Below are 23,941 nucleotides of genomic sequence, written 5' to 3'. Positions count from 1 at the left end.
CAGTGTGACCTTTCCTTTAGTCAGCCCATCTACGTTACAGAGAAAATATGCTGATGCTGAAAATCCAAGTAACACACACAAAATGCTGGAGGAAATCAGCAGGCCAGGCAGCATCTATAGAAAAGAGTACAGTCAATGTTTCGGGCTGAGGCCCTTCAGCAGGACTGGAGAAAAAAAGATGAGTAGAGTCAAAAGGTTGGGGGGGGGGGGAGGAAGAAACACAAGGCGATAGGTGAAACTGGGAGGAGGAGGGGGAAGTAAAGAGCTGGGAAGTTGATTGGAGAATGGGGAATCTAATAAGAAAGGACAAAAAGCCCTGGAAGAAAAAGGGGGGAGTAGCACCAGAGATGGGCAGGCAAGGAGTTAAGGTGAGAGAGAGAAAAGGGGATGGGGAATGGTGAAGGTGGGTGGGGGCATTACCAGAAGTTCAAGAAATCGATGTTCATGCCAGCAAGTTGGAGGCTACCCAGACAGAATATAAGGTATCATTCCATCCAGCTGGAATACAAGGTGTTGTTCCACTAGCCTCACCAGCATAGAGGATAATTTCAAGAGGCAATATCTCTAAGAAGCAGCACCCATCATTAAGGACCTCCATCACCTGGGACATATACTATAAGGTAGATGACATACAGCTCATATGGGAGAATGAGAAGGCACCCACTACTGTGTAAAAAATTTTGCCTTCCAAATCTTCTTTAAACGTTCTTCCTTTCACCTTAGATCTATGCCCTCTTAGACAAGAGGGTAAAAAGACAAGTGGCCCTATGAATGCCTCTTATAATTACATATTTCTATCCAGTCATCCCTTGGCTTCTGATGCTCCTAAAAAAAAAATCCAAGTTTGTTCGGCCTTTCATTATATCTAATACTCTCTAATCCAGGCAACATCCTAGTGAATCGCTTTTGCACCCTCTCCAAAGCCTGCACAGCCTTTCCATAAATCTTGGTAGCCAGAACTGCAACCAAATATAGCTTAACCAAAATGTTAAACAGCTATAACATAACTGTCCAACTTTTGTACTCAATGCTCTAAAAAAAATGAAGGCAAGGATACTGTATTCTTATTTTACCACATTTAAGAGAACTACAGATCCACCACAAGATCCTTTGGTATATCAATGCTCCCAAAAGCCTTAGCATTTACCTTATACTGTCCTCTTACATTTGACCTCCCAAAGTGCATGTCCTTACACTTGTCCATACCAAACTCTACCTGTCATTTCTTCACTCATTTCCAACTGATCTACATCCTGTCGCACCCTTTGACAGCCTTCCCACAACTCCAATTTTCTTGTTGCCTGCAAACTTAATAATCAACCCACCTACATTTTTATCCAAATCATAAGTAGTGCTGATTCTTGCAGAACACCATTGGTTACAAACTCCATTCAGACACTATCCTGTTTATGAACATACTAACTTTGAATCAAGTTTCCACAGATCCTATGTGCCTTGATCTTCTGGATCAGGTTACTATAAGGGAAGATGTCAAATGCTTTACTAATGTCCATGCATACAACATCCACTGCACTACTCTGATCAATCATCTACATCATCTCCTAAAAAAAATCAATTAAGTTTCTAATGCATGACTGCCTCCACACGAAACAGTCCCTAGTAAGCCCATGTATTTTGCAGATGTGAGTAAATTCCATCGCCACGAATCTTCTCCAACAGCTTTCTAATACTGATGCAAGGCTCACAAGCCTACAATTTACTGGATTTCCCCCATTTTCCCTCCTAAACAAAGGGGCAAGATTGGCTATCTTCCAGCCTTCTGGGATCTGACCTGTGGCTAAAGAGGACACAAAGATCTTTGTCAAACTCCTCTCTTGAGAACTTGAGATAGATCACATTGGGGCCTGGGGGCTCTTCAACATCTTTTTAGTATAGTATACCCTAGAATATCAGTAGCCCTCCATCACCACCCCTAATCTCAGTATCCTCCATATACTTCTCTTCAGTGAATACCAGCGTGAAGTATTCATGTGGAATTGGAAGAGATTTAATGAGCCAAATACCAAATTTTATGCTGTCAATATTCTGTGATTGGGGTTGGAAAATCTGGTGGCCTAAATGTGAGAACAAGGGGAGCACTTTGCTCCTCCTGACCTGCAGGGATCCTCAGTATTTTGCCTTGGATCTGTGGCCAGGCCAGGAGACAATGCCGAAAATCAAAAGAAATTGCAGATGCAGAAAATCTGAAATTAAATTTTTTAAAATCCTGTAAGCACTCAGATCAGGAAACAACCATGAACAGTCAGGACAGCAGGACTAACATCTGCTTGTATTTGGATGCTGATGAATGCTTATTCAACTCAGTGAAGAATTCCTCAATGGCCTGAACTGGATTTAAACGGATTTAAAAATATTGGTCAATCCTATTATTGTAACCTCACTCTGAACCCGCCTTCTGGGGGCAAGGAGTGACAGTTAAGAATAATTATGTTTTTGAATGTATGTTTTATCAAAGTTCACTACAGCTTGCTCATGAATATATCACCCTTCTTTCTCATCCTTTCCAGACAGTGGCTACCACCTGTTTCCTTTAAAGTTGTGTCGTTTTCCTAGTTTGAAATAAACAAATCTTGAATAACTTATTCCCTTTCAGTTTCAAAGAAACATACATTAAAAATTCTGAAACCTGCCTAAAGCTAATGTTAACAGTGCAAGTCTACAGAATTGTTGATTACACTGGACAATGTGATCCAATAATTACTATTCGTTCACTGTCTCCCTTCACACCTAGTCATTTTTCATTTAAGTACATATGTACATTTTGTTCTGAAATTTGTTACACCTTATCTCAATAAGCATACATATTGCAGATTATACTAAGTAGCTGTGTAAAAAAAACTTCCTATTTTCCCTAGAGAATGAAAACAAGCCATGCAGCCCATCACATACATGTCAACCATTATACTCCGATCTGCATTCATGCCCTTACGTGATTCAAATCTTCCCCGGTAATTTATTCAAGGCACACAACTCCCTGGTTTTTAAAAAGTCTCCTTCAAATGGACGCTGGTACCAGAAATACACACAGCACTCCAACAGAGATTTGGCCAACGTTTTATAAAATTTAAATACTGCGTCCCTGCCTCGACTTATGAAGGACAACATCCGATTTGTTTTTTTAAAATCATGTTACCTGCACTACCGCCCTTATCCAGTGCTACCAATCACCAACATTTCTACGTTCTGGGTCTTCATGCAGTTCTCCATTTTGCACCATTAGTGGCAATACTATGAAATGCGTATACTTTCTACCTTTGAATCTCTCCACCACCACCTGATACTCTGGTATCACATATGCGCAGAGTAAAACGTTGGTACAGTATTTACTTATATAGTTTAAAAAATAATAAATTTAACAATAAGAGCTGAAAGAGCAAGTATTTTAAACAACCATCTCAATTACAAATCGCCCATTGGGGTGTAGTACTTTGCCTATATTTCAGTTTCTACGGTTCATTTGTAAATAGGTCTGAACGCAAGTTTAGTCTGGGTGAAACCGTGGCTGTTTCCTGTCTCCGAGGCTGACATGTAATGAGTAATTTACCATCAGTCCTTAAGCTTTCGATGAGGGAGGCAAGGCTGCGGCGCTGCCGCTCAGCCACCCCATCTAGCTCGTACTCGTTAACGACGCAGACTGTTTCCAGAAACTTCATTTTCAGTCGTGTGCAAGCACTTGAGCCGTTGCTTCTCCCTCACATTGGCCACCTCCGCCCATTACCGAGGCACTTGCCACAGGCAAAGTGGGCGGGAAGGGCTGAGTCAGCTGAACGCATTCTGCGGCGTGTGACTTGCCAGAGAGAGAAAAAAAAACTATCTTTTTCAGAATAATAAGAGGTACAAAGCAATGATATAGCCTCTCCTGACAAAACATGGAGGCAGTACGCGCCCAACCCCGGCCACCGCCCGCCAGAGCGAGCGCGCGCACACCGGCGGCCACCGCCCGCTAACCCAGAGCGCGCTCGCGCGGCGGCGGCGGCTGCTGCTGCAACGGCCGTTCACTCCAAAGGCGGAATGCGGGCATTTCGCCGAGGTGATTGGCTGTGCACGCGACGGCGCGCGGCCAATGGGAAGCGGACGAGTGAGGACTGCCGTCTGGCCGCGCGTGCCGTGTGCAAATTGCGCGGGGTTGGGGCGGCAGCGGCTTTGACGGACAGCCCGTTCAGGCAATCGCGAGCAGCGCAGCCCGCCGGTAGAGGCGGATCCTGTATATTAAGCGCGACGCATTTCGCGGTAGCACAGTTGAGCACGGTTTCTTTTGTCGTGGTGGAGCAGCAGGAATTGGAGTCAGCAGTATGAGGGAAATCGTGCACATTCAAGCCGGCCAGTGTGGTAACCAGATCGGGGCCAAGGTGTGTGTGATGTGCCCGCGGGCGGCCTGTCCCTCGGGTCTGCCGGGGGTAGAATGTGCAGAGGCTAAGAATGACTTGGAATTCGTTCTTGGTCGGGTCCGGGGAGGGTGTAGGCCGCTCCCTTCGCTCTACCCCGGGGAGTTCTGGCGTGGAGGGGTTCTAGTCGGTACCGGGCCTAGTTGGGCGTGGGAGCCTACCGCGCCTCCAACATGACTTGCGCAGCGCCACTCCCTTAACACACTGCGTATCGACGGGAATGGGCGGGCCGACCCTCTGCAGGGGCCTGGCCCAACCCAGCACGGCCTGCCTGTTCATCAGCGGCCTGTGTTGGAGCTAGGGCTTTTTAGCAGTTGTAATCTAGAGTAATCCGGGATATTAGGTAATTACTGGATCACTGAGAATTAATGTTACGGGGTTGGTTCCTAATTCTGAATAAAGACGGGTATTTCTGTGTGGGTACGTTATTTCCCCTTGAGGCTTTTCTATTAAACTCACCACGTCAGGGATTTTTTTTTGGATTTTCCATTTGATGAAAGTCGTGTGCATACTTCTAAATAAGTATTCATATTATTATGCGGACAATCGGCTGGAGTCGATTGAAAATAAAAAGGTAAGATGGTAGATCGACAGTTAATGGAGGAGGATGTTTCAAATTTCAGGAAATCGGCAAGTCAAGGAAAGAAAATATGTAAGATGTTATGAAAAACTGGTAAAAGTCAGAATGGGTAATCTTTTTAGAACCCAGCTTGAGAACAAAAGCTACAAGAGTAAAATTGCATGTAATATAAAACAGGAAGTGTGGGCTAAAATGTACCTTAAAGACCGGGGAATGAAGAGATGGTGAAACTATATAGCTGTCTTGCAACTCCAACACCTTGCATCTTGAAGTCGTCAAGGAGTGGCTATGGGAAAGCTTATAATGCATAAACTAGATTCTGGGAAATGATTGGGTGGTGAAATCATAAATGTAATGCCACTGAAACAAGTGAAAACGGAACTACAGCTAACCTGTACCTTGCAATGGATGGTAATAACAGGGCGTGTAGAATATCAAAAAGCAGTGTAGGGTCAATAGACAATAGGTGCAGAAGTAGACCATTCAGCCCTTCGAGCCTGCACCGCTATTTTGAGATCATGGCTGATCTACTATCAATACCCGGTTCCTGACTTGTCCCCATATCTCTTGATTCCCCTATCCATAAGATACCTATCTAGCTCCTTGAAAGCATCCAGAGAATTGGCCTCCACTGCCTTCCGAGGCAGTGCATTCCAGACCCCCACAACTCACTGGGAGAAGAAGTTTTTCCTTAACTCTGTCCTAAATGACCTACCCCTTATTCTCAAACCATGCCCTCTGGTACTGGACTCTCCCAGCATCTGGAACATATTTCCTGCCTCTATCTTGTCCAATCTCTTAATAATATATGTTGCAATCAGATCCCCTCTCAAGATTTAGATAAATGACAGTTAAAGGAGTGTAAAAAGATAATGCAAAAGCACTAGATGTTGCTTTTGGATGGCATTTGATGTGCTGCATAAGGGTTATTGTGCACGAGGAAAGACTGGGATTCAAGGTTATATTGGCATGGATAAGGGAATGTTTAACTGAAATGCACTGGGGCTTAGACTCAGTTTATATTAATGATTTGTATGAAGGGACTGTACTGCACCCACATTTGCTAATAATGCAAAATGGTGAGCTACCAAGTTGAATAGGATGTAGGGTTCAAAAGGGAGAGGGTAAAAGTGACAGATGGCATATAACGTAAGATTATCCACTTTGGGAAGAGGCGTACAAGAGCATCTTAACAGAGTGAGAATGTGGTACAAGAGTGTCTAGTGATCCTAGTACGTGAAACAGTTAGTATGCAGGTAAAACAAATAATTAAAAGCAAGTCAATGGCATATTACTGAGGAACACAGCAGGTCAAGTAGCATTGGTGGAAGGAAATGAGTTGATTTTTTGGGTCAAGACACTTAATCTCCTTGGCTAAAAGAGGTCCCTTTCAGATCCATTCTGAATCTGTAGTTTGGTAACCAGAATAATCACCCCCATGACTGAAAGGGGAAGTGGCCAAAAGAGGTGAGGGGAAGTGGTGAAGCAAGAGCTAGGATGAAACATGGTGGATTCAATGAGGAGGGCCAACAGACGGAGGAGTGGGAATAGTGAGGCTGGGAGGTGATGGATAGAGGTAACACTGAGGGCTGCCAATGATGGAAGGAATGGAGGCTGGAGCATTGTATTCAAATAAAGGATGTGAGGCTGGGTAGAACAGTAGGGGGAGGGGCCCAATGGGAGGAGTGTGTGGATAATATGCTGATCGGTGGACGGGGACAGAAAAATGCATGTTAGGCAGAATTTGGGGCTCCATCTTCTCTCCATTAGCATACCTTAATCTCATGGGCATGTTCTAAAGCTCGGATTTATAACATGTGGCTGGTAATACCACTGCTCCATTAGCCCATTTAAATGGGGAACTTGTACAACTATTTGTCTTGAAAAATCCTTTCATATGCTTTAAGTCACCATTAATTGAGGAACTGTAGTAATTGCAGTCATCTGCTTCCTTTGTCAGAAAACCACTTTGAGTTTACCGTGCGTGTGGAATGCAGATGTCCTTGGTGACTATATGCAGAGAGAATAAGTTCTTAACTGATATCTAGTTTTATGATTGAGTTACTATCATGTATATACTAATTGAGTAGGGGAGAGGGGAGGAAGGAAGGCTATCCCCATGTTAACGCTTTCATTTTGTGAGCTTTAACTGGTGGTGCAAAAACCTGTCCTGATCACATATATTGACAAGATTAAAAGAAAATTCCCACTTTGATGCAGATCATTTGATTCCCGTTTTGACATGATCTACATCATGTTTGTAGTTTGTTGGTGTAACACTGACAAAGCAATTTGCATTGGCTTTTGCTAGTCTTGGCTGATTCAAGTGAAGGTAAACCTAGAGAAATTTGGGTAGGTCTTAAAAGGGCCATTAGTGTTGGCAGAACTGAATACTATGCTGTTTCCCTGGGGGTGCACTTCAGCATTATGACGGTCAAAATTTTATAATTTATATCCATTAATTACATTCAAATATTTATGAAATTTGCAAAAATACAAGCTAGATGGAATTGAAAATGCAGACAGTTATTTATGAAATCTCATACCGTGCAAAACATGCATGAAGCTTCAATCTTCAATGAGAACATTTCAGTACAGGAGCCATATGTAGAATCTGCAGCTTCCGGTTCCAGCAGGTAATGTTCAGGCTTTCTAGACGTTCGTGTGTGATGTTTAGTTGTGCCTGAATAGCAACTAGAATTTAGTATATGGACATTGATATTGTAGTTTAGTTAGAAAATGTGAATTATTTTTTTCTAATCCATTTGAATAACTTTTACAATGTATATGTATCTCAACCAAGTATATATTTGCTCTGTCACCTTGCAATTGAGAAGTTGCATTTGTGCACTTCAAATGACTATATTTGGTCTCAGGACATCAAGGCATCCCAGCAAACGTTACCCTCCACTACCCACCCCTGACCTTGCCCGACTTGATATTGCAGCTGTTGAAACTGCAGTGAGAAATCAATTTTCTCAATCCCCCGCATGTCAATTAAAACAGTTGCTCTCATGGTCCAGTACTTGTGGCTTCTACGAGTTTCCTCCTAACACCATGATTTTCTTTAATAGTCTGCAGGGTCAGGCAGGTTCTTAGCTGCACAGTTGGGCTGCAGCTCTTATTTGCTTCTCATTTCAGCTTGTCCTCCCTATATCCCTTGTTTCCTTTGATGCCCAAAAATTATTTGTCTCCTCTGGGGAAAAATTCCATTGTTGGACTACCTCAATTTTTTTTCTTGTCTGTCATAGACGGCTGCCCCTTTATTCTGGTAGTTGTGCTGGCCACTTCTTCCCCCCCCCCTCCCCCAACCACCATCACCACTTTGTAATGTACTTTTTGCTTGCTGGATATGCATGTTAGCTTTGTTTCTGATAAAGATTAATGGATTAGAAGCTTGTGCTGCAGTGAACCACCAAGACTCACTGGACAATCTCTTCCAAGCCCAAGACCTTTAAGCTAGAACAACAAGGAAAAGCATGGAAGTATGGTCATGGAAAACTTCCACCACCTCGAAGTTGCCCTTCAAGCCACATATCATCCTGATTTGGAAATGTATTGCCATTCCTTCACTGTCACCTGCTCAAAATATAGAACTCCCTATAGCATTGTGGGTAGAGCCAGAACAAAGACCTCAGGTGTGCAAGAAGGCAGCTCACCAACACCAATCTCAAGGGCATTTGGGGATGGACAACTAAATGTTGTAGAGCCCACTTCCCTAAATTAAAACAGCTTTTCACATTTCTATATTCCTAGCTTCTCTTCCTTCACTATGGCTTTTGTTTTTTTATCTCATAACAGCTGTTCATAACCAAATGTCTAGGTTACCTCTACAATCTTAACAACCTTGACCTTGCCTAGTAAGAGGATTTCCCTCAATCTGTTCTGACTTGCCCCTGGTCTTATCTGTAATTCAATCAATTATTCTCAGTTCTAATGAAGAATTTTGCTCTGAAGCATTGCTCCCATTTACCTTTCCTTAGATGTTGACTGAATGTTAACAGTATTTTGTTTTTATTCCAGCTTTTAGCATGAAATGTTTGTGCTGCAGATCAATTGAATTGAATGGAGAGTGGGTGACTGAAATTTTCCGTTTTGGTTTGGTGTAGTGGATCTGATGGATCCACTAGGTTTGGTGGATGCAGTGAACCAGGAGTTGATGTTCGTCTTGTATAAAGAAGCAAGTTTGAAGGATGAATAAGTGAATCACTTATTATTCATGAATAATTGAGTGGTTTAATTACTTTCACTGTGTATCTACTGGAATATATTCCCTCACTGTCATGCCCTTCAAGGAGGTCAGAAGCATCAACTGCTAATATTACTATCAACTCAACCAAATTCTGACACTTGCCTGCACAGTAGGAACAATTTATAAGGGCCAATTAATCTATCAACCCTTGGGATAATGTTCCTTCCTTTCAGTGTTTGTTTGGTTTTCTCCGTGTCAACTTTTTATTGTTTGGTCTGTGATAGCATGTGATAAGGGTTTGTAGCAAATTCATCTCTGGTCTTGTTTTGTATATGTGGCCTCTTTGTGGAGATTGAGAAATGGCATTTGTTGTAAACCTAGAGTTTCCGAAGATTTCTGATCTCATTCAACCTGTCCTTATGTAAAATTGAGCTGCCTGGGTTAGGCCAGGAAGCACACGAAACTGAATGTTAATAATTTGGCGCTGACTTAACCTACAGTCAGAGTACGCTTCAGTTGAGCATTTATCTGTTTTTGTTAATGCTGAGAAAAGTGTTCTTTTTCCCCCACGTCCCAACCATGTGTATTGGTAGGTTAATTAGTTACTGTAAATTGACCTTGGAATGTAGATGAGAGGTAGAATGGGGGGGGGGGGGGGGTTAGAGTGTGGGAAGAATGGGTTACAGGGAGGGATGGCATTGCTCTGAGCTGCTATATCCCAAAGCAAGCATTGTTTGTGGAACCATAAGCTATTGGAGATTCTGCATTAAAATGGGAATAACTTGAACTTAGAGTTAGATTCTTTGAGTAATTTTTGAGTTTGTGAATTGGTATGAATCTTGTTTTCTCATATGAATATTTTCCTTTAGTTTTGGGAAGTTATCAGCGATGAACATGGCATTGATCCCACTGGTACCTACCATGGAGATACTGACCTGCAGCTGGAGAGGATAAACGTCTATTACAATGAGGCATCAGGTACAAATCCAGGTCTTGTACGTGCTGCTTATGTTGTTGCTTTTTCATAAGTCTAATATTTTTTTGCTGTACTGACAGGTGGAAAGTATGTGCCCCGTGCTATCCTTGTGGATCTGGAGCCTGGCACTATGGACTCTGTTCGTTCTGGACCTTTTGGTCAGATCTTCAGGCCAGATAACTTTGTGTTTGGTAAGTGAAGCTTGTGTTAACAGCTGGCGCTGGTCAGTAACTTGTGCTGAGCCATTGACTCCAGCCTGAAAAATAGGGGTGGAGGGCATTTTATTGAATTGTGTGCACACCTGATGGATGTGCAAATTGCTTCATCTACAGATTAATTGCATTGGCAAAAGGCTTGCTGTACCATCCCATCCTTGCTGTCTTGACACTGTTGGGAAAATCTGATTGTATATTGGGCATAGTCAGCCCCTAGTGTTCAAACTTTATTTGGTATGTTCTGCTAGTTTGAATACTCCGGAAAGGAAATTGTAAATTGGCCCTTTGATAGATTTATATTTGAGGGCATCATCCTTAAATTTCTCGTTGGGCCTATGGATATTCATTCCACCTTGTCTACACTTGTGTAAACTTCATTATCTGGGCAATAATGACCACAGAAATCTTGATTTAGCTGTAGTTTCTTCACAGTGCACTCTTTCTCCCCAACCTTTAATTGATTTCATTTAGCATGTAGACACTTGCCTGCTCTCCAGCATCACTAATCACCTTTTCTACCATCCCATCCTTGTTGCTGCTTGTACAATATGCAAAGGCTTTTCTGCTGCTGCTCTAATATTTTCCAATATACCTGTATTAAAGGGAATTTGTGCAGTACGTTTAGCCGAGTGAGTTGCAGCACTGGTGTTCTGTAATGTGTATTATAGGACTAGGTCAGTCTACCAAATTTATCAACTGCTCTAGAGTAAGTTGTGTAGAAAAACTGGCAGTGTTCATACCTGGAAATTAACATCTATAAGTGACTGACTTTAGCTGGTTTTTTTTTCAAGTCTATTTGGATCATCGTAGGATCAGTTCCACACAAAGGTTGAATTTTGTGTATAATGAGGATATCTACTTTTAAATTTAAATAAATCCATTTACTTGCCTATTCAGTTCATTAATGTTAAAGCTGCATGCCCTAAGTATCTCTTTAAAAAAATTTATTCTAGGGCAGAGTGGTGCTGGCAACAACTGGGCCAAAGGACACTACACTGAAGGAGCTGAACTGGTCGACTCTGTTCTGGATGTGGTGAGGAAAGAAGCGGAGGGATGCGATTGTCTCCAGGGATTCCAGCTCACTCACTCATTAGGTGGCGGTACAGGATCTGGCATGGGCACACTCCTTATTAGCAAAATCCGTGAGGAATACCCAGACAGAATCATGAACACCTTTAGTGTTGTGCCTTCACCAAAAGTATCAGACACTGTTGTAGAGCCTTACAATGCAACTCTATCTGTCCATCAGCTTGTCGAGAACACTGATGAGACCTTTTGTATTGATAATGAGGCTTTGTATGACATCTGTTTCCGAACCCTCAAACTCACCACTCCCACTTATGGTGACCTGAACCACCTTGTGTCAGCCACCATGAGTGGTGTAACGACCTGTCTGCGTTTCCCTGGTCAGCTCAATGCTGACCTCCGTAAATTAGCAGTAAACATGGTCCCATTCCCTCGTCTGCACTTCTTCATCCCTGGCTTTGCTCCTCTGACCAGCCGTGGTAGCCAGCATTACCGTGCCCTCACAGTACCTGAGCTTACCCAACAAATGTTTGATGCCAAGAACATGATGGCTGCCTGTGACCCTCGGCACGGCCGCTACCTGACCGTTGCTGCCATTTTCCGGGGCCGTATGTCCATGAAAGAGGTGGATGAGCAGATGTTAAATGTACAGAATAAAAACAGCAGCTATTTTGTTGAGTGGATCCCCAATAATGTCAAAACTGCTGTCTGTGACATCCCACCTCGAGGCCTCAAGATGTCTGCCACCTTCATTGGCAACAGTACAGCCATTCAGGAGTTGTTTAAACGCATCTCTGAGCAGTTTACTGCTATGTTCCGGAGGAAAGCGTTCTTGCATTGGTACACTGGTGAGGGCATGGATGAGATGGAGTTCACTGAAGCTGAGAGCAACATGAATGACCTGGTATCTGAGTACCAGCAATATCAGGATGCCACAGCTGAGGAAGAGGGTGAATTTGAGGAGGACGAAGAAGTTGCCTAAACTGTATTGTGCTCAGAGCTAAGAATTTGTCCATGTCACTGATCTGTATGTCATTTTCTCTATACTTTTACATCATTCCTCTGTTCTGCATTTCTATCTTGAATGCTGTTTAAATTTCAGTTTAACCTCTTGATTATTTGGGGCATTGACTTGTATGATGGAATCATGTATACGTGTAATGAATTCGCATTTGCAACAGAAATTATTAAATGTTTTTCTCTTGTAAGGAATTCTGGAGTGTTCCCCAAGTTAAAGCACTGCTTTCAAGCAATGTTGGCTCAACACTGAGCAGATGACATTTTATTAAAATGGGAGTTTGATGCAGAACTAAGGAGTATTTTTGTTGTACTATCTGCTTCTGCCTCTAGGATAAAGGTTGATTGCCAGCCAACAAAACTTGGTTGTGCACAAGTGAGTATCTTTAAGTATGGAGACACTGGCTTGTCTTCAGATGGATTACGGACTTTCATCTTGTAAAACATTTTTACAATCCTAAGTTTTTCAAATTTTTTTTTTTTGAAGGTAGTATTTGCTAAGGCCTGGATATTTGGGGCAGAGGTTGATCATGTTGAAGTGAAAAGTTGTAAGATGTATGTTGATATTTTTGAATCAGTTCCACTGATTTGGAAGGTTTCCATAAAACAATTCTTTGCTGCTGTCTACTTAGTGGAGTTGCTACTTTTTGGCAGAGTGGATGTTCCAGAGAAGTCAATCCAGTAAATTAAATGGGAAATCATCTATGATTTATCTAGTTCTCTACATACAGTTATAAATCTGTATTTGGCCTGATTGTAACTACTCTATGGCTAATTAGAATTTTGAAGTTGACAAAAAGTGGCAGCTTTACTATTGCAAAGCAGACTTTTTCTGCAAAGGTGGTAGTTTTCAGACGAGTCCACCAGTGCTTCAGACAGAATGCAAAAAAAGCTTCATTTTGTTGACCATTTCATTTAAGTGTCACAATCCAAGTTTTGGCTGAACACTAATGTTCTAAGAGCTTTGTATGGAGAGTGTTCATGTCTTGAATCATGTTTGATCATTAAAGTAGCGCACCAACTTGAAATGACTTAATTCATGTGGTCTGTTTTGAGATTGCAAGCTTTGAGGTTTAATATTTATGGTTCACTGGCACCAATTGATTGCTGCTTTGTTGACCAAGTTTGATTTACTCGGGTTGAAGGAAGTATTTCAACATTGGAAAAGCTGTTACATTTTAGCTTGATCACAAGGCATGATTCATTTCTAATCACTTACAAAGATAAGTTCCCATCATTCTTGATTAAGACCTGAAGAAAACTGCAAACTGATTATGCTAGCAGGATACCAATACCTCTGAGCTTGTCAGTAAAGCAACCTGGTAGGTTAGAGTTTATTTTTGTGGCTCTGTTCTGACCCTTTCTCCTGGCCACAGGCCTGTCAATTTCCCCTATTGAAAATCTGCACCACATGCACACAGGATACTTGGGCAGGGACACTGCATACTTAGAATCCCAGGCATTATGAAAATGTCCATGCCTGGACCTGCCTATCATTTGCTGAGTTTCACGGAGAGCCCTTGTCAAGCTTTAGCTGCTGGTTATCAAACCAAGCTGAACTACACTATTCAGTCTTGCTGGCAGTTAGAAACTGTGTGCACATCTAAAATGAACTTGTTTTACTTTCACATTGGGATGTTTATGGTCAGGTGAGGCTGTGTCAAGGATCACAGGCAGCCACATGTAGGGTTAGGCTTGAATTGTAACAGGTTCATTAGAATGAAGTTTATGATTATGCTATCTGATATCTACCACTTCTGTAATCTCATTTTCATATGAAAATTTGAATATCAAATTTGGACAAGGTCTTTAGTGCAGCACATTTTAGCAGTGCAGATGGGAGGGCTTCTCTCCGGTGCCTTGCCCAAATGTAATCTAAGAAGTTTGGTATTGAACTTCTGCAATATGATATAATAGAGATAAATGTTTCAGTAGATCAACTGGAAAGTATGTCCCAAAAGTAGAGGGAAAGTTGTTGCTGTCTTGATATACAGCAAGTGCATTAATTCTAGTCATCTAGCCCACTGTTTGTGAAATAATGGCCTTGTTAAATAGCTGTTACATTTTCCCAAATAACAAATAACTTCAAATCACTAACTATCCTATTTGATGTGAGCTGAGCTTCCAATTAGTGATCTGGTTAAGGTAAATTTAAATTTAAAGATCACAGTGAAACCAAACCTGAGCTTGTGTTACTATTAATACTTCAGTCCTGGTAAGCACTATTTCTATTGCTATAAATTTTCCATTGTTCAGATCATCAATTTCCACTTGAGTAATAGTTGCTTCTGACTGCCTTGCTTCATCTATTGAAACATGTACACTGGCTTTTGACTTCATTTTTCTAGTAATCTTGCCTGCCTTCCATTTGGCAACCTAAGCCTGCTGTCTCTAGTCCATCTTCAGGCAGTTCCTGTTTGGGCCATCAGACCCAGTCAACTCTCATCTTTGTTTCTGAGTCCTTCCATGGCTAATCTAAACAATGTCCTACATATCTACCATTCTCTCGTTTCCTTGCCTTCAGATTTGATCTCATGTCACAAATTTCACAAGTGCCGCCTCTGTTGTAAGAATTCCACAGATTTGCCACTCTTTGAATAACTTCCTAAACTTGTACTGAGACTGACTACACCCTTCCCCCAACATCTACTCTCTGACAAAATTGGGCTATAATGAGAATTCTTAAAAATCTAGTACAGTGGTATTTGGTTATATGACTTGAGTCACATTCAGTTGCCATCCTACAAGAGCCAGGGAACTATGTGCCGACCACCAGACATTATACATTTGCAACTATAGGCAAAACTAAATCCTTTTGATTTTAACCAAATAGGAATACATGGTTGTCATATTCTCTGTAAATTCTAATTGAGATTTTGGTGTTGCTTGAAATTCAAATTAACACACAATGCTGGAGGAACTCAGCAGAGCAGATAGCATTAATGGAGGGGAACAAACACCAGAGTTTCAGGTCAAGTCTGGAAAGGAAAGGGGAAGAAGCTGAAATAGGTGGGGGAGGAGTGAAGTAAAAGCTGGTAGGTGATAAGTGAAACCAGTGAGGAAGAAGGTTGCTGGGTGAGGAATGAAGAAGCTTGGAGGTTATGGGTGGAAGGGGTAAAGGACTGAGGGAATTGGGTAAGACTGCAGTGGACCATAGCAGGGAGGTGAGGATAAGAGGGGAGTCAGAACAGAGGATGGAAAATTAGGAGGAGAAATTACTAGAATTTGGAGAAATTAATTCGAGGTGTATCCAGATGGAATATGAAGTGTTCCTCCATCCTGTGTAGCCTCATTGTGCCTGTAGAGAAGGCCATGGACTGACATATGGGAATGGAAAAATTGAAATGGGTGACTACTGGCAATTCCTGTCTTTTGTGGCAGATGGAGCAAAGGAGTTTGACAAACTGATGTCTCAAACTGTCAGGATTCACTGATACACTAGGAGCATCAGATACAGTAAAAGATCCTGAGACTCAGTTAAGTATCACTTCATCTGGAAGAAATGTTTTGGGCCCTGGTGGTGAGGGAGGAAGTCAGTAGGCAGAAGTAGCACTAGTCTTCCTTGCAGGGATGTGCCAAGAGGGAGATCAGTGGGGACAGACAAGTGGACCAGAGAATCATGTAGAAGAATGATCCCTGCGACGTGGGGTAAGGGAAAGATGTGCTCAGTGACAGGATACAATTATAGATGGCAGAAGCTGCAGCGAATGATGTGGATACGGAGGCTCGTGGAGTGATGGGTATGGACCAGGGAGCGCTATTCCTGTTGTGTAGCAGTTGGGAATGAATGAGGTGGTTAGGGCAGCATTGATGGTAGTGAAAGGAAAACACCATTCTTTAAAGGAAATATCTCAGATGTTATGGAATGGAGAACATTTGTTAGTAAATCACACCTAATGTGTAGTTTGAAGAATTTGGAGGATGGAAAGTGATGGGAAGAATGCTGGAGAAAAAAATTGGATTAGTTTGAGTCTTGGTCGCCTGACTTCATAAATCATTTGTGCCTTCGTTTTGGAGACAAAACTTAAGTAGTTCGTCTGCAGTTACTTTGTTCCCAATTATTTCCTCCTGTCCTGATGGACCAACAATTTACCTTCAGGTTCATAGCTTTTGCTGTTGGTTTTCATCTTCAAGCTTGCTTGTACTTCCAACAACTAACATTTAGCTCTATGAATTCTGAATGGCTACCAATCTATAGATTTAAGGTGAGAAGTTTTAAAAGGGATGTGTGGGGTAAGTTTCATGGTTGAAATGAAAACATAGTAAAAGCTTTTATAATTCATGCAATAGAGGGTGACTAAAGTGAACATTGGTCCCTTAGAAAATGAAAAAAGGGGGAATTAATACTGGATAATGTAAAAATAGCCATAACGGAACAGCAAACACAAGGAAATCCACATGCTGGAAATTCAAACAGCAACACACACAAAATGCTGGTAGAACACAGCAGGCTAGGCAGCATCTATAGGGAGAAGCGATGTCGACGATTCAGGCCGAGACCCTTCGTCAGGACTAACCGAAAGGAAAGATAGTAAGAGATTTGAAAGTAAATCACAACTACTTAAGTTTTGTCTCCAAAACGAAGGCACAAATGATTTATCAAATCAGGCGACCAAGACTCAAAACTAATCCAATTTTTTTCTCCCACATTCTTCCCATCACTTTCCCTCCTCCAAATTCTTCAATCTACACAAGGTGTGATTTACTATTTACTTTCAAATCTCTTAATATCTTTCCTTTCGGTTAGTCCTGAGGAAGGGTTTCGGCCCTGAACGTCGACATCGCTTCTCCCTATAGATGCTGCATAACTTGGAACAACTGTTTTGTGTTGATCTTAATGTGGAGGACACATCTAACATGCCGGTGAGACATTATGGATGCAATGAGAGGTGGGGACCTTGATAGAGTCGCTTTCACTAATGAGGTAGTGCTGAGCAAACTGGTAGGACTACGTGTGTCCCTGACTACTGATGGAAATGGCATAAGTTGTAGTAGAGGATATTTGACCAAAATTTTCAGGACTATGGGTGAGTTCTGGTAGATTAGAAGACGGTGATTGTTGTGGCATTAAAAAAGATGTAGGCAAAAGGCAGATAATTATAGGCCAGTTGACTTAATGTCCAGTTGGGGAAATGCTTGAAACCATCATTAAAAAAAATAGCAAGACACCTAGTCAGAAGAGGTTCTGTCAGGATGGATCAACATGGATTCAGGAAGGACAGGTCCAGTTTAGCAAATTGATCTTGTGTCTTATAATGAGCACAATGGATGAGAACAGCTGGAAGTTGTTCATTAAGTGGCTGCTTTATTAGGTGCATCTGTACATGTGCTCATTGATTTGAATATCTAATCAGCCAATCGAGGGGCAGCAACTATACATTGAAGCGTATAGATGTGGTCAAACTTCAGTTCAGACCAAACTTTAGAATGGGAAATTTGTAACGTGAAATGATTGGTGGCAGATGAAGTGGTTTAAGTAACTCAAGCTGCTGATCTCCTGGGATTTTCCACACGCAAGTCTTTAGTTTACAGAGAATGATACAAAAACAAAAAACATCCAGTGAGCGGCAGTTCTGTGGGTGATAATGTCTTGTTACTGAGAGCAGTCAGAGGGGAATAGCCAGACTGATTCAAGCTGACAGGAAGTGCATGGTGCAGAAGAGGATCCTGTGCAGAACACATTGTGGCCGATTTATTAGGTACAGGAGGTGCATAATAACATGGCCACTGAATGTATATTTGGGTTTGCAGATTTTGATGGGCTGTTTAAAAGACTTGTCCATAAGATAATATATGGAGTTGGGGTAATAAAATTAGAATGATGTAAGGTTAGTTAACAGACATTTCTCTGGCAGTCAGTAGTGAGCAGAGTGCAATCAGTTGTTTGTCCATGCTGGGCCGACAACTGTTCATGATGAACATGAGACTGATTGTTATGTATCGAAGTTTGCTGATAACACTCAATTGAATGGAAAATTATGCGGAGGATGTGGAGAGGCTGCAGATAGTGAGTAGGCCAGGGGCTGGCAGCTAGAGAACAATATTGGTAGATGTAAGGTCATTCATTTTAGATGGAAAAATAGAAAAGCACATTATTAAATGGTGAAAGATTACAGCATGCTGTTGTGCAGAGTGACTTGGGAGTTCTTGTGCATGAATTGCAAAAGGTTGGTTTGCAGGAGCAAGTTATCAAGAAGGCAAATGGCATGTTGGGCAACATTAGAAGGATTGAATTTAAGATTAGGGAGGTTATATTGCAACTGTACAAATGTTAGGCCACTGCATGCAGTCTGGTCTCCTTGTATGGAGGGAAAACCTATAAAGGTTATGGAAGCAGTATGGAGGAGGTTCACCAGGTTAATTCCAGAGATGAGGAAGAACCTATGTGGAGAGTAAGTCATCTGGGACTACATTCATTGGAATTCAGAGAATGCATAGACAGACAAGAGGCAAAAAGTTGTTTCAACTTCTGGCTGAGGCTAGAAACAGGTGGTTAGCCTCAAGATTAAAAAGAATAGATTTAGGATTGAGATGAGGTGGAATTGCTTTTGCCAGAGTGTAGTGAATCTGGAATTCTGTCCATTTAATACCTCATTTAATTTTTTTTATTGCATAGGGGAAATGAGGGTCACGAGCAAAGGAAGATGGGTGGAGCTGAGTCCATGCCCAGATCAGCCATGATCTTATTAAATGGTTGAGCAGGCTTGAAGGGCCAGATTGTCAATTCCTGCTATTTTTTTAATATATATCTGTCATATGCTATCGGAAGTGGTAGTGGAATCTGATTCAATCACTATTTCAGAGCCATTTGGGACAAGGCTGAATTGTGAACAAACAGACTGGGCAAAAATATCGGTGGGTTTGAAAGATCCATTTCTATTCTGATTGCTTTCTCTTTGAATCTAATGTTTTGTTTCCATTATAAGCCATGGTTGAGCCGCCTTTCATGACACATCTGTGCATAAGTTTCACTACAATGTGTGATTTTTAAGACATTTTCTTGTTTCTATATTTGTTTCCTCTTCAAGATTCTGGTTTATTTGTAACATGTACATTGACACATAGTGAAATGTGCTGTTTGTGTTAACACATTCAAGTGTGTGTTGGGGCAGCGGCATGTCATACACATTCCAGTGTCAAAATAACATACCCACAGTACTTGTGCAGAACACTTCAATCAACAAGCCATAGTAGCAACTACTAGCCCATTCCTCCCTCCACTGACATACAGTGTCTCTTAACCCTAGTATAGGCCTCCAGCAGACATGCACTTGGGCCTACAGATATTGCGCTTCAACTTTCCCAATGGGCCTCAACTTCTGCACTGCTGATTTGTCCTCGGGCATCAATCTCAAGACACGCAGAATGTTAGGCCTCAAACTCTGGTTTCATCGATTTGAAAACCAAGAGGGTCATTGAAGCTTGTTATTCTTGCGTGCATAGAACTCTGATTCTAAAACCCACTGACAACTCATTGGCTGCACTGGGGGGAGCTTTCTCCACTCTTGTCAGTCCCAACATCTGGCCATGGATGTCCTACAACACATCACCAGTCTTCAAACACAGACTGGAGACTTAGATTCCAATCTGATCTGTAAGTCCCACACATCCCTCTTCCTACAACCCTAACCTGCCTCCTACCTCTCCTCTATCCCCAAAGAAAATGAAGAACAATTTTTAAAAAGTACAGGTAGTCCCCGAGTCACGAACGTCCAACTTACGAACAACTCGTACTTACGAACCTAGGAAGGAGAACACCATCCGCCATTTTAAGTCTGATCATGACAACGCCCGCCATTTTAAGTCGGATCACGGCGCCGTCTACCATTGTAAGTTGTTACCGTTGACTCTGTGTTGAGTGTGTAACTTTGTATTTGGCTTAAATTTTTCTTAGCAAGATTCACCCTCACCCCACCCCCTTTCTGGTTGGCTGGTGGCACAGTGAGATCAGCACAGGGCTTGAGAAAGGAGGTTTCCAAGTTCAATACAGTGAAAGACCGCTCCCCAGCGTGCCGGGTTGATGTACTCGACCTCGTTTTAAAAAAAAACACTAGACCTCCAATTTAAATTCCCACGCAGATTATTGTGGAGGATCAAATACCCAAACCCAGCACAGCCCTCACTTGTCCCACTTAACCTGTCTCAGTGTGGTGGACTTTAGGACCCAGGGAATTCAGTGCGTTGGTGCTTACAACCCAGCGGATCTCTGGACCCGCTGCCCGCAGTGTTTCTTTTCCATTGACGGGAAGCGATCACAATTGAAAATAAAGTGGAAATAATAAAGCGTCTGGAAAGAGGTGAAATGTCATCAGTCTTTGGAAAAACGTTAGGCTAGTCGGTCAACGATCAGAACATTTTTAAAGGATAAAGTGAGAATAATGGAGCAAGTGAAAGGCCCTGCCCCAATGAAAGCTACAATTATTAAGCAATGCAGTGGTTTAATTATTGGAATACGTACATTCCTTAAGTTTTATATGCATAGAAAGGTAAAATATATACTATATACTAAGACAAACATTTGACTGATGCTAAATAATACCGGTTGTACTTGTTCCAACTTGTGTACAAATCCGACTTAAAGACGGACTCAGGAACGGAACTCGTTTGTAACCCGGGTACTGCCTGCACTCAACTAAATCTGAGTTGCGACTTGAGGTCTCAGCTTGGTGCCATTTTGTTAAGTACCAATAAGGCTACTCAGACTTCATTCAAGGGAGTTCAGCATAAGTGTTTGTGCCAAGAGCCCCTTCAGACTGGAGCCAACTATGATAGTTCCTTGGAAATGAGTTGACTTGCTTCCAATCTTAGTTCTGTGGGCTTGGTGAGTTAACTGATGCTTAGATGGGGCCCACAAAATATGGCACAGTTGGGGTAGGATGAGTCAATGATTAGCTTGCGGGCGTGGTTCAAACCCTGTGATATTTACACGGAGGTTGCGCTCTGCAGTGTCTACCCAAATGCTGTTGTTCATGTGCTAGACTTCCAAGAGGCTGGTGAGGGATTTGCACTTCAAAGATACGTTGAGGATGTTTCTAACCTTTCCTGTATAGCTGGTAATCTTTTCCCTTGACAAAATTTGGAGAAGAATGTGTGATCCAGGAACCTAGTGTTAGGTATGCAATTAATGTGGCTGGCACAAAGGTGACTAAAGGTCAGTAAATCTGCAAACATTCTCTGAACCCCTTCGTACAGAGGTGCAGATTTGCAGGTGCACCCTGTACATCTACTGGGTTACATGTCTATAGATCTGAGAAAAGGGGACACTGGGGAAGTCACCTATGATATAACTAGGCCACACCTTGGGATCCATGCCTAAAGTATTGCTGGAGAACAGCAAAGAAGGCTCTTCATACGAAATTATATGGGTCGAGCTTGGGAACAAAAATGGGTGGGTGGAATATTAGCAAGTCTTCAGGATACAGGACAGGTCTAACACGGAGATTTTAAAGATCAGATATTCATGAAAGATGTATGAGTAAAAGGGTTACATTACCAATGGATTTCAATTTTCCAAATACTAATTTGGATCCCTTAGTGTGAAAGGTTTAGAGGAGTTGGAATGTTGAAACTGCATACAGGGGAGCTTTTTGAGTGGAACACATCATACAAATCAGTAATAATAAACTGGATTCTACTGATAACTATTAAGAATATGGTTTGGGAATTAAGGCTGTGATTTGGGGGAAGGTTGTGGGTTTGAGATATTTATAAACTGGATCCAAAATAGGGCCTTGGAGTAGTAGTTGGTTGGGTGTTTCAATGACTGGAAACAAGGTGATTTCCACAGACAACAGAAAATCTACAGGTGCTGTAAATCTGAGCAACACACAAAATGCTGGAGGAACTCAGCAGGCCAGGCAGCATCTAGGAAGAGAGTACAGGAGTCCTGCCGAAGGGTTTCGGCCCAAAATGTCGACTGTGCTCTTTTCCTCGGTGCTGCCTGGACTGTTGAGTTTCTCCAGCATTTTGTATGTGTACCACAGATATTGGTACTGAAACTTGTGTTCCTTTTGTATATGATAATCTGATTAATGGATTTGCAAATGACATGAGAATTGATGAAACCATAGAGGGAAAAAAATTAAGTTAGAAAGGCAGAGTGGTGACAGGTGGAATTTAATCCAGCGAAGTGAGGTAAGGCAGCATTAGGAGCACCTTGGTGTGCAAATCCATAGCTCCCTGAAAGTGGCAGTGGACAGTGTTGAAAGCATTTAACATGCTTGACCATGAAGGCTGAGGTATTAAGATTGGATCATGTTGCAAATGTACAAAATGTTGATTAGACAGCATCTAGAGTATTGTGTACAGTTCTCATCACGATACTGCAGGAAAGATGCAGTAGTTCCCAGGGCAGGGAAGTTTGGAACTAGCCGTAGTTCTCCCTTTCAAAGTGTGCATTAAAAAAACATTGAGCTCATCTGGGATGGAAGCATCACACCCATTTATGATGGGCTTTGCTTGTTAGGAAGTAATGGCTTGCAAACCTTGTCAGAGTTGCTGTGTATCAGATTCCATTTGTAACTTCAATTGGAATTACTTTTTGCTCTTAAATTAGCCTTAAGTTACCTGAATTGAGTTTAATATCACCAGCATATGTGTGAAATTAGTTGTTTTTTTGCAGCAATGCATAGTAATAAATTCTACAAATTACAATAAGTTTATATAAAACAAATAAGGAGTCAAAAAGAGAGAGGAAGAATGCTGAGGAAGTATTCGTGGGTTCACTGTCCATTCAGAAATCTGAGACAGCACTCCCATTCATGCTGTTAGGTTTTGCTTTATAGAACCCTACCAGAACTGATGTGCATCTGATTCAGACTCTTAACCTCAATTGGAATTGATTTTTTTTTGCCCTTAAGATAGCCTTCTGTTGGTTGAACCTGGACAATTTGGAACAGTTTTGCTCACTGTGGTTTCAAACATTCAGGCTTGAAGATGCCAGAAATGGTCAGGAATGAAAATGAAATTTCATTACTTCAAGTTAGGAACTACAAAGAAATTGAAGGTACTGACAATCATAGAGAAGTACAGTACAGAAACGGGCCCTTTGGCTCATCCAGTCCATGCCAAAACCATTTAAACTGTCTAGTCCCATCAACCTGCACGGAGACCATAGCCCTCCATTTCCCCCAGTATCCAGCACCTATCCAAGTTTCTCACAACCCTCTGAGTGAAGAAATCTCCCCTCATACTCACCTTTCACCCTTAACCCATGACCTCTAGTTGTAGTCCCACCCAATCTCAGTGGAAAAGCCTGCTTGTATTTACCTTATCTGTACTTATTTTGTATACCTCTGTCAAATCTCTCAAATCCTCAATTTTCTAAAGAATACAGATCAATAGTTCCATTTAATATCAGAGAAATGTATGCAACATACATCATGAAATTCTTTATCTTCGCAGACGTCCAGGAAACCAGACGAGTGCCCCAAAGAATGAATGACGGTTAAAACATTAGAGCCACAAAGCACCCCCACTCTCCTGTCCCATGCACAAAATACAACCCTCCCAACCCACTTCCACTAAAAG

General features: G+C 41.9%; 1 protein-coding gene across 1 annotated transcript; it reads left to right on the top strand.

Moving 5' to 3' along the window:
- The first annotated feature begins 4,211 nt into the window (after positions 1 to 4,211).
- Positions 4,212 to 13,440, top strand: LOC132407655 (tubulin beta chain-like). Its single transcript, XM_059994453.1, has 4 exons — positions 4,212 to 4,370; positions 10,048 to 10,156; positions 10,235 to 10,345; positions 11,323 to 13,440. The coding sequence occupies exons 1-4, from the start codon at positions 4,314 to 4,316 to the stop codon at positions 12,375 to 12,377; spliced, it is 1,332 nt and encodes a 443-aa protein (XP_059850436.1). The 5' UTR covers positions 4,212 to 4,313; the 3' UTR covers positions 12,378 to 13,440.
- Positions 13,441 to 23,941: the final 10,501 nt, after the last annotated feature.

The sequence above is a fragment of the Hypanus sabinus genome, chromosome 18 (assembly GCF_030144855.1).
Source record: "Hypanus sabinus isolate sHypSab1 chromosome 18, sHypSab1.hap1, whole genome shotgun sequence".
NCBI lineage: Eukaryota > Metazoa > Chordata > Chondrichthyes > Myliobatiformes > Dasyatidae > Hypanus > Hypanus sabinus.
Note: the sequence above shows the minus strand (reverse complement) of the source record. Positions and strands in the feature narration are given on the sequence as shown.

Bases quoted from the DNA above. Each gene is read 5' to 3' on its own strand.
- LOC132407655 (XM_059994453.1), top strand. From the start codon at position 4,314: ATGAGGGAAATCGTGCACATTCAAGCCGGCCAGTGTGGTAACCAGATC. The intron at 4,371-10,047 runs GTGTGTGTGATG...ATTTTCCTTTAG, and splicing joins GTAACCAGATCGGGGCCAAG to TTTTGGGAAGTTATCAGCGA. The intron at 10,157-10,234 runs GTACAAATCCAG...CTGTACTGACAG, and splicing joins CTATTACAATGAGGCATCAG to GTGGAAAGTATGTGCCCCGT.